General features: G+C 41.9%; 1 protein-coding gene across 1 annotated transcript; it reads right to left on the reverse strand.

The window, feature by feature from the left end:
* Nucleotides 1-3,604: 3,604 nt before the first annotated feature.
* Nucleotides 3,605-7,410, reverse strand: LOC139925677 (ras-related protein Rab-33B-like). The gene is made up of 3 exons (XM_071917157.2): nt 6,927-7,410; nt 4,880-5,058; nt 3,605-3,968 (listed from the first exon to the last, which is right to left on the reverse strand). The coding sequence occupies exons 1-3, from the start codon at nt 7,143-7,145 to the stop codon at nt 3,620-3,622; spliced, it is 747 nt and encodes a 248-aa protein (XP_071773258.2). The 5' UTR covers nt 7,146-7,410; the 3' UTR covers nt 3,605-3,619.
* Between the last annotated feature and the right edge of the window lie 4,117 nt (nt 7,411-11,527).

Here is an 11,527-nt window from a genome sequence, read left to right on the forward strand (position 1 = left end):
CTGCCATTTGATTATAATCACCTGTTCATTTATTACAATCACCTGTTATTTTCCTACCAAGATGGCTGCGTGGTGATGTAACAGAATACTGTAAATACTCATCTTCATGAAAGATCACTATTCCTATATATATATATATATATATATATATATATATATATATGTTCCTGTATGTTTGCTGTGGTGCTCAGGAGTGAGTTTATAATGACCTTGTTATGGTATTTTTTCAGCGCCTATGGCATTATTATAGGAGTTTCTGTGGTATAATTTGTTCTGTAGCTGCACAATAGTTGCTGGGATATTTGTATCCTTGTGATTTTCTGATTGGATGATAAGTTATTTTTCGTAGGGGTAAATACTAATGACTTTATCTGTTCTACTCAAGGGCATTGAATGTCTGGGGCACTGACCAAGAAGATGAATTCAATCGCCACCCCAAATCATATCATTCTGTTGTTAGGACCTATAATCATTCTGTTCTATGGTTGATTGTTGATCAGTTAGATCTAGTCAGGCTCAAATGTCTCAAAGGACTTTGCAAAGAATCTCTGCAAAGTCCTGAGACATGCTTGTGAAAGGGCTATATAAATAAATGAACTTGAACTTGAACTTAAACTTCAAAACTAATCACACTTAGAAATAGAAAATGCCACTTTGCCATTTTCTTTAAACCTTTGATAGCCTATATTCGACTCGGCTTCATTCACAACTTTCAGAATCCCGCTAGAGTAATAATAATAAAACAATAAAACCATGGGTCACTGTTCCTGTACATCAACACTGTATTGATCCTTTGAAGAGGAAGGATCAGCCTCCCTCACGCTGTTTTAAATGGATTACGGGCAACTCATTTGGTTGCTTGGAGAGACAGCCAACAGCTAACAGTGGTTGCATAATACACTGCCACACTGTCATAGGGAGCTATTGTGGGCTCACATCTACGTGCACAGCTACAGGGGGTGGACGGAATGATGGAGAGAGAGAGAGAGAGAGAGAGAGAGAGAGAGAGAGAGAGAGAGATTTCACTGGCTATAAATCTAGAAGCACCAATAAATAGATTTGACTCTAAAATATGCTGAATTAGTTAGGTTGATAGCGGCTGGTTATTGACTCTCTCTACCTCTGATGACACATCCTCACATTTTGCTTTTACTTCAACATGTGCTGAGACCATGCACAGTGTCTCTGGCGTCCTCTTGTGGTTGCAGGGCGTCAGGACACTGGGCAGACATCAAACATGGGATGTATCAAACATGACGTACTGGAGTGAACTTGCCCTGGGACCATCTCTTTGCACTTTGAAATTGTGTCGCTTTCAAAATACTGGTGTACAATGTTGCGAAGGGATCCACACCCCCATATCTCCAGTACATGATACATGATATTAGAAGGGCAATAAGGCCTTGACCTTTGCACTACATATTGTTGGTTTCTTGTCATTTTGATGATCTAGGATTTAAAGCATTTTCTGATGTGGCACTCACTGTGAGTCGCTCTGGATAAGAGTGTCAGGTAAATACTTGAAATGTAAATGTAAAAGTTAAGGGATTTGAATTAAAAAGAACTTTACAACACATATTTATAATCTGCTGTCTAGAAGCCAGTCGTTTGGTGAAAATGTCTCATGGTTTTTGCAGGATGTCTTGCTGGCTGAAAGGAATTTAGACTGATTTCACCATCACCCCTCTTCCTGATTTAATGTCCCCGTCCTTTATTGACCCATGTTTTTGTTAGCTGGGATTATATTTGAAATTTCTATGTTACAGCAAAATACAGAAACACACAACAAAGTGCCATGAGCAAAAGTATTAAAAGTATTACCACTGTCATGAAACCTCATCTCCTCCTTTAAGTATCAACTTTCCTGAGACTAGAGAAAGACATCTACCAGTTGACTGGTGAATGTTGCACCATTGTATCGCTGCAGCCTCACACATACATGTGTGCGTAGGTAAACACATACACATACACACATCCATACACACACACACAGAGCTATCAGTGTCTCGTGTTGCAGGATATGGTGTGGAACACTCGACGCTGAGCAGAAGAGGTTTGCTCTCATCATGTGATGGCTTCTGAATCATCGATTTGACAGAGACACAATCACAACACACATGATGCTCTCTCCTTCGCCCACACTACTCACACACAAGACCAGTGCATGACTGCTCTCATGTCTTGCACCAGAGGTAACTGTTAATGAATCATAGCATTAGCGGTTCATATGCCACAGCTTCTACACAACCCATCTGAAACCCACTGCATGTATCACTTTACAACACATTAAAGCATTTCAGTGATGATCTTATCCAGAGTGACTCACAGTGAGTTAGGAGGCGGGGGTTCAGTGTGTTGGCCGATATGGGGACTGAAGCTACAGTATGACCTTTTGGTTACAGGACAGGCTCTCTGATCACGAGGCTGCCCTGCCGCTGCAATACATGGAGGCAAATTGCAGGTTTTCTGCTTTAGAATACAGTTCCAGATGCTGAATGAGACTTCAGACAGAAAACAAGGCAGGGGGTTTATAAGTATATTTTTTTAAATATAGTTTTTCTTTAGACGGACAGAGCCAAACAAGTTTTAGTCAAGGTTAGCAAAGAATATCCCAAAAATTAACAAGCAAAGGTTGGGTTTCCCAAAGCAACAAAGAGCTAAGATATATTCATTTTCCTTCTAGTGAAAGATATGAAACAAATTAGACCCTGATGCTTTGAGAAAGCCCAGTCAGGTGATTCATGTTGCTCCACTATCTGTTGTGTCATGAAACCCCAAAACTATGGATATAACTTGGCACCGACAATACCAGGGTTTGGGGTTTGTTCCCACTGAGGCCATCCATCCTATTTACATACATAACGTCATGATACTGTAATGGATCAGACCCTCCATCAAATGCTACATCTTCATCTTTTATTTCATGCCAATTGTCACCAATAAGATCACAAATGTACACAACATTTCTCAACAGTACACCATAAATATTTAAGAGCGTCAGAGGAAAAGGCACTTGGAGGTCTCTTCATAAAGGCAAACACCACAGTTTTCTGTCTGGGTCTTCGGTCACAAAATAAGAAACGACAGCAACTTAATTTCACATGTAAAAGTCTCACATTCCCAAAAAATTAACACATAATGTACAATATGTTCAAGTTAACCGCACGCAGGCATGCAAACACGTTCTCTTACTCACTCACACACGCACACAAAAACACACACATACAAAGCGCTAAAAAGTCACAGTTTTCGATCAGAAAAGCCCCAGCTCTCTCTCTCCCTCTCCCTCTCCCTCTCTCCCTCTCTCTCTCTCTCTCTCTCTCTCTCTCTCTCTCTCTCTCTCTCTCTCTCTCTCTCTCTCTCTCTCTCTCTCTCTCTCTCTCTCTCTCTCTCTCCCTCTCTCTCTCTCTCTCTCCCTCTCTCCCTCTCTCCCTCTCTCCCTCTCTCTCTCTCTCTCTCTCTCTCTCTCTCTCTCTCTCTCTCTCTCTCTCTCCCTCTCTCTCCCTCTCTCTCCCTCTCTCTCCCTCTCTCTCCCTCTCTCTCTCTCTCTCTCTCTCTCTCTCCCTCTCTCTCCCTCTCTCTCCCTCTCTCTCTCTCCCTCTCTCTCCCTCTCTCTCTCTCAGCAGGTGCAGGCCCACAGGTCTTTCTCTGGTATCTTTTTGGTCGGGACTTTAAAAGACCCGTTGTACGCCTTGGTGTTCACTACTGAGGGTTTCTTCTGCCTCTTCAGCCTGGCAGCCACAGCCACCACCAGGTCTTCCACCTTATCCTGCTGATAGGGCGCCTCCTTATCACCTCCTCCTCCTCCTCTTCCTCGTCTGTTCACCCCGCCGTTCGGGACGCTCTTGGCCGAGGTCTCGAACAGCGTCATGCCGTGGGCCTCCGCGAACTTCACCGCCCGCTCCCGGCTCACCTGGTCATCGGCCCTGACGGGGCCACGGAGGTCACTCTTATTACCCACCAGGAACCTGGGGAGGAGAACACACAGGAGAAAGGTGGAGAAGGTGTAGATCAAAAAGAAGTGTAAATTAAAAACACGGTTGGTTCGAGGATGATATTAAACAGTTCCGTGAAAATCAAAAAGGTAGTACGTTGGTGGCATATTGGCCTGAAAAAAGATGATGAAATCTTCAAGTATCGCAAACAAGCTTAAAACTTGTATTTATTACATTTTTTGCCTGACACTGCAACATCTTGAATACTGTTACATTGGTAAATATCATCAATCTGTGATGTTCAATGTATTCCAGCAGTTATTTTGTGATGAAGTGTTGGAATTTGTTTGTTGTACCCACTTTCCCTCAACCTGCCTCGTCTACTTCTACTTCAGTTGGTGATTTCCTACATTTCCCAGAATGCCTTTTGACAACCCCAGAGAAGGGGCGTGAACTTTTGCTTTGAATGAAAGGTGGATGTATGGGCAGATAAAATATAGCTAGCTAGCCAACTAGTTTGTAAACACTGTGGTGTGTCTATGATCATGGCTGCACCTCCTACTCAAAATGCAACATGTGTTCTGGCTGCTTTGCATTCTGGTCTATTGGGGCTGCTGTTGGTGGAGAAATTGGTATCTTTGCCTCTTCTACAATGGATTTCTCCCTCTATGATTGCTGAACATCAGTGCAAAATAGTGAGTCTAGAAAGAAGCCTGTGTTCTTTGATTTTGAGGAACTGACACCAAAACCTGACATTTACCATTTATGTTTTAGATAGATGAAATAATTTATGCTATCAAACATGTTTTTTAACAGCTTTGAAGTGTTTTAGGGTGGATTTGTTCTTTCAAATCCATCATTCTAATCTATTACTATTATAACTATTGTGCTCAATCTGCTGCACAGAGGGACTTGTGTTGGCACGTTATCAGCTGATGCCTCACCTGGGGATTTCCTGGCCCAGTGAATTCTGCCGGCACTCCTCCACCCAGGCAGACAGGCCTCTGAAGCTGGCGGGACAGGTGACATCGTAGACGAAGAGCACGGCGTGGACGTTGCGGTAGTAGTGCTGCACCATGGACTTACGGAAGCGCTCCTGTCCCGCCGTGTCCCACAACTGGAGCTGATGGGGAGGCAAGGAGAAAGTGAGAGACTGTGAGAAAGTGAAAGAGAAAGATGAATCATGGACCTAGAGATTCTTCGCAACTACTGGAACTGAGGAGGAGGAGGAGAGCAATTAGGTGAAATTTGAGAAAGTAGGTTTAAGGAAAAAAGAGCACAAAAAAAGAGGAAGCAAATGAGATGATGGCACAGAGGGGAAAAGAATGATGAAGTGTTGAAATACCCTCCACTAGGCAGACACACGTCCATGCACATAAACACACACACACACACACACACATACACACACTCACAGTGACTCATCGCTGAGAGGGAACCAAAGAACATATATGTATATGTACTAACTGGTTGATGTAATGTTTACAAAGTCAGAAATCTATAGCAGGCCTCCACATGGAGTTTCCTTGAATAAAAGAGATCAATACTAGATCTTATCACAAGTTCGGCCTCCAATACTGCATGGCGCGGCTCAAAACAAAGACAAACCATATCACTTTCTCTGAAAACAAATGGAATATTAATTAATAACAGAAGACAGCAAACAAAGGCACTGCAGTAGAAAATGAAGCGCGCGCCCTCTCTCTCATGTGCCCTCAGCAGTCAGTTGAGAGTCAGGCATGTATGGAAAAAACTCTGTCATGTGTCCTGATACTGTAGCATGTGGTATCTATGGATTCAAAGCCACAGGCAACACATAAACACACAAATAGTACATATCCAAATCCATGTTGCAAGTCCACTCTCAAATTTGGCAAAATGACTATTTACCACACATAAAAAATAGGTCTTTGATCAATATCCATTTAGATTTTTATGAGGAACTTAAGATCTTGTTTGCACAGTACTGTCCTTTCACACTAAACAAAAGAAGACACACGGGATTTTCTTATTCCCTTAATAATAAAATGTATAGACACAATGTTGAAAACTCTTCTGCCCTCAACATAAATTTGTAAACAAAGCCTCATATTCACCAGTAACACTTCCTCTATCATGAGGCTGTTGCCACACACCATGGAAAGAAGAACATAGACCAACTACACCCACAGATTTGTGACAACTTATAACACTGACAACAATGAATAGACACTTTAATAAACCCTGTTGTGTTTATAAGATGAAGTGAAATTGAAAATCTTCAAATTATAGCAACAGTATAAAAAAATGAGAGCTGAATTAGGTTAATTGCATTGTAGTTCAAAGTCAAAGTCAGTAGACCTTTGATACAAAGTTGCTTGATGTTGTAACTGTTAACATACAAATCAAATAAAGCACGCAATCGTCACAGCGGTTTACAGGCTTAATTAGTTCCGACTGTAGCGTGATTGCAGCCATCAAACACAAGTAGCTGCTAATTTTCTGCTCATTGTACTGTTGTATCTGCAGTTTCTCTGTCTTTTTATCAGTCCCTCTTGGAATGTTATAGTGATACCATGGGAGATAAAAACAAACAAGCATATGAAGTAAGATAAAGTCACTATAAACTCACTATGGAATGCCACAGACACACTATAAGATCCTATAGGAATATGACAGGAATATTATAGGGATTTTTTTCTTCGGGTTGTTAATTCTTTAGTTGAATGTAGCCTATTCAAGAATCCATTGTGAACACATGATCATCGTGACTAAACATATAAACGGAAAAAAGTCTTATTTTATTGGCAGTCGACCTTTGATAGGAAGGCTTCATTTTAAAGCAGAAGGGTGTGGAAGACAGACCGGCGGGCGTGCGTAAAAACAGTGGCCTGTTTTGCGCAGTCCCGTGCGCAATTAGCCTATTCTTTACTAATAATAGGCTATATAATAGCATAATAAAGCAATTCACGTACTTTAATTGGATGTTAGTGCATTAACTTTACTTTTTACCTTGATTTTGTCTCCCTCGATATCCAATAGTCTCTCACGGAAATCCACCCCGATGGTGGCCTCGACTCTACCGGGGAACTCGCCGGCGCAGAGCCGGTGGGTGAGACAGGTCTTCCCGACCCCGGAGTCTCCGATCACAATCACTTTAAAGGTCCGACACCGCGTTGGCAGTGAGGATACACTGCTCAACGAGTTGGAGAACTCGAGAGATGACTCCATGTTGCCTGTCACTCACAATAAATTCAGTCAAAAACAAAGCGTAAAAAAGCGTTTGGTCCAACCTCCAAAAAGTCCCCAAAAGTGAAACTTGAGCGGGACTAGTCTCAACAAGTTACCACCACTTCTTGGGGAAAAAAAACGCGCTGTCTTTTGCTGATTTGGTATTTTCGATCAGCAGCTCCTTGTCGGCTCACTTTTCTCCACAATGTTGACTGATTTGTGCGCGCAGGGGACTGAAAGAAAGTTTGGCGTTTGTTCCTGTGCGTTTCATTTGACAGCATGGTGATGATTACCGGGGAAAGACTGGGGGTGGAGTGAAGGAGCAATGGGGGAGGCAGACACCAAACCCAGGGGCGTAGTACATCCAAAAATATGTCCACAATGCAAATATGTGGTGTATCCAACAGATGTAAGATATATGGTCGTTTCAAGGGGGGAAATGTTTTTTTTTCTGAAAATATAATTAGCTTATTCTGATGGTTGTTTGACTAATGATGACTGCCAATCATAATTTACCCAGCTTGTTATTTCACACTGCATTAAAAAAAAAAGAAGTATTAAACCTTTATTTAACCAGTTAAGTCTCACTGAGATGAGAAATCTCATTTTCAAGACAGCAGCAGCACAGAAAGTTACAGACAGACAGCACATAATAATGATAAAATATAACAAACATAACAAAGTACAATAGTTTAGAATAGGGAACAGGAGAGAGAGAGAATGAAGGAGGGAAAGAGAGAGATGGGGGGAGACTGAGGTGGAGGTCAAGGCATCTCCTCCTTTTCTCCCTCCTCCTCCCTCTTCTTCTTCTGCTTTTCCTCCTCTCTCTTCTCCCCCCCTCCCTCTTCTTCTTCTTCTGCTTTTCCTCCTCTCCCTTCTTCTCCTTTTCCTCCTCTCTCTTCTCCCCCTCCTCCCTCTGCTCCCTCTTCTTCTCCTTCTGCTTTTCCTCCTCTTCCTCTTCACCATCATCATGACTGCTATCACCATTGGCATCTTCAGAGTTACAGAGTTTACCAGCGCAGAGCATGTAAGGATGCACAGAGTGGGCAAAAGATGATGATGATGATGATGGTTGTTGTAATGAGGATATTCTTGACTGATCTGCTGCTTGTTATGTGGTGGCAGAGGGGAGTTGATGATGGTTTGATGACACTGCAGGTGATGATTGTGTGTTTGGTAGGTGGGATCACACTGATGTTGCTGTAACTGATTGCAACAATTAGTTACATTACATTATGTCATTTAGCAGACGTTTTTGTCCAAAGAAACTTACAATAAGTACATTTTGTCGTAGTCAAACCGACCGTATATCACAGTCATTACTTCTTTGCAAAATTTAACTACAGTTAAAATTTGCACTCATATGGACATTTACCAATACACAAGATGTGATCTAACAATCAGAAGCCCAATTCAGATGTCAGAACAATGATGAACTAACCCAACAGTGGTGACTAGAGGACATCAGGCTACACTTTCATATCTACAGGATGATCGTGTAAATGTTGGTATTGGGGCGATCAAGTTGGCACATCCAACGTTTCATTACTACATTTGGCCCATGAAACCTCCAGAGGCCTAAAACCAATTTTAATATCTTCCTGTCACATTAATTTCTAACCATTTGCTCTCAACTGCTGCTGCTAGACACCTAAGCACTTGCCTGTGTTGCCAGGTGTATCATCCTTGGGAAAGACAAAATGTGTTTAAGAGAAGCTATCTAAACAGCTAAACAGGCAGGTTCCTATGGAAGCCCATTCCTGCCATTCAATAAAATTAAAAACGACTAAATTCTGACTTTATATCTCAGAATTCGGAGTTTTTATCTCAGAATTCTGACTTAATATCTTGGAATTCAGACTTTTTTTTTTTTTTGCGAGAGAAAAAAAAAGTCAGAATTCCGAGATATAAACTCAGAATCATGAAAAAAAAAAAGTCTGAATTCTGAGAAATAAAGTCAGAATTCTGAGATATAAAGTCACAATTGCGAGAAAAAAAACTCACAATTGAGTCGTTTTTTTATTTTATTGAGTGGCGGGAATGGACTTCCACAGGTTCCTCAGCCACCCACTGAGTGAAATTTTGGGAAGATGATAGCATATCATAGGTTCTCCCTATAATTAATCTGATTTGTGTTGCCTCCACACCCCACAACTCCCTCCAGCCAAGTCTCTTCCTCTCTGCACTCTCCCAGTTTATCCACTGACCCTGCTTTGCCTGAGAAACAGCTTCAGAACACAGGCTTCCTGCCGATGGATTTGCTCTTCAACCATAGTTCTTAGTGGAGTTGCCTTTCTCCATGTAGCTTGCCCTATGCCTCCCCACCCTATAATACCCGTCTGAGTGCCGACTGCCTGCTGAACTGTTTCTCTTGGGTTCCATTTTTGTCCCATTGACAGTGGAAACTACAATCCTCACTCCATCAGCCATCTCCAGTCTTGCACATTTTAACTCCTCTGTTAGGCTAGATGGCTCCAGAAAGCCACACTACCACAACACCATGGGACCCCAAACCACTTCCTGACAAATATCGTGTCAAAAGATAATGCCCGCGCTGTGGATTTACTGCAAGTATAAAACAGTAACTGAATGGAAGCAGTACATTACTGTCACCTACAGAGCAGTTCCCCCAGAGCTGGTTGGGATCGAGTGACTCGCTCAAGGACACGTCTGCTAGGTGGACAGTTTGGGAATTGAAGGCGGGTCGTCTGGTTGAAGGACAGTCTCTTAAACCATGAGGCCGGTCTGCAACCCGACAGGCACAGTGACTGGACAAGAGTAGAAACAAAGATGTTCAGCCTCTGCTAAGATGTAACTTTTAAGTCGATGTCGAGTTGAATTTTTGGTCATATACGCAAGCTTTTGCACACAAGGCAATATTGCCCATCTTACTATTTCTGCTGTTGCCAACTTTCTCTTCAAAAGTTAGCATCAACATCATCATCTATTGAAAACAAAGTCATGAGAAAAATATTTTAGAATCTGAGAGAAGAAATTCAGAAATTTGATGCAGCACATGGAGAATTTACAGACCTCTACCTATATGAAGATCTCTCCATTTGTTGTTTTAAGAAGTGACATTACACAAACAGTCCACACACAAGACCCAGATATCACAACATGAGTCCAGGAATGAGACCACTGAGAGTACCACAGCATGCAGCTACTTTTTAAAAACTTTATTGCATTGTATATTTGGTACCTCTTGTCTTGACAGTAAGGGCAGGTGTTGAATTTTACAACTGAAAAAAAACAACAAAAAAAAAAAAACTGATTGCTTGAAGGAAGAGAGGGAGAACAGGAACTATTCCCTCTCTCACCCACAGGTCTCACAAAACGTATGAAGTTCTGGGGCAGTAGGCTACACACTGTGAAGATCGATGTTCCCCTTTGACAAAATATTACCCAAACTTGGTAAGAATCTCGAGTCTCTTAAGGTACATAGCATGCTCACAAGCATCTGAAGAATTTGAATTCGGTGTGAAACTGATCCACAGTTGTCGTTTTTTCCCATAACATTTGAGATCTCTGCCACTGTTGGCACAAAGTATCCTAGAGGGGGGGGGGGGGGGGCAGAAATACAATTTGAACAGTTTACACAGCATCTGTGCTACATACAGTGTGATGTGTGCCAACGCCAGAGAGTGATGTCACGTTTCAGGGTCAGATTCTGCTGGAATATCCGGTAAAGGTCAGATTTTCTAAAACATTCGACTTGACTACTCTACACCTCAGTCCTGGGACGAGATGTTACACTGAGAAACACACAGCAGAGGGCCACAGCTCCTTCGGTTACGTATCGTTTCAATGCAACTTCTATTATCAATCAGTTGATTTTGCTCACATTGCTATTGGATCGACAAAACCAGACATGGAAACTGTCAGGCTTGCATGGTGATCAGAAAGTTATGGAGTCTGGACACAATTCAGCCACAATGCGCGCAAAAGAAAAGGATTGAGAGGGAGCAATGTTATAAGATTAAATCACATCTTTAGAATCAGAGCTCAAAAATCACACTGAAAAGACAAGTGTAACCGTAGCCGTGTGTGTGAGGAGGGGACAGGAGGGGACAGGAGGGGACGGGGGTTGTTGTTTGCTGGACTGGCCAGCAGTAACAATCGAGGATCTCGGAGCAGGAAGTGCTGGTCTGGTTCTGTAACCTGGGGGCCTCCGTTATAAAAATGTTCCATGACTTGATCCTAGAATCCACTGCACAAGCATTTCAAAGATTTAAAAACTAGATCTAAAGCATTCATACCTTGGATAATGATAGGAATCACTTTTAGCTTTTTCATTTATCACAGAAAAAGAGAAAAATCAATATAATCTGCTTAGTTTGACTTCATTAAAAAAATAAAAATAAAATCACAATTCTTGATTG

This window comes from Centroberyx gerrardi, chromosome 3 (assembly GCF_048128805.1).
Source record: "Centroberyx gerrardi isolate f3 chromosome 3, fCenGer3.hap1.cur.20231027, whole genome shotgun sequence".
Classification (NCBI taxonomy): domain Eukaryota; kingdom Metazoa; phylum Chordata; class Actinopteri; order Beryciformes; family Berycidae; genus Centroberyx; species Centroberyx gerrardi.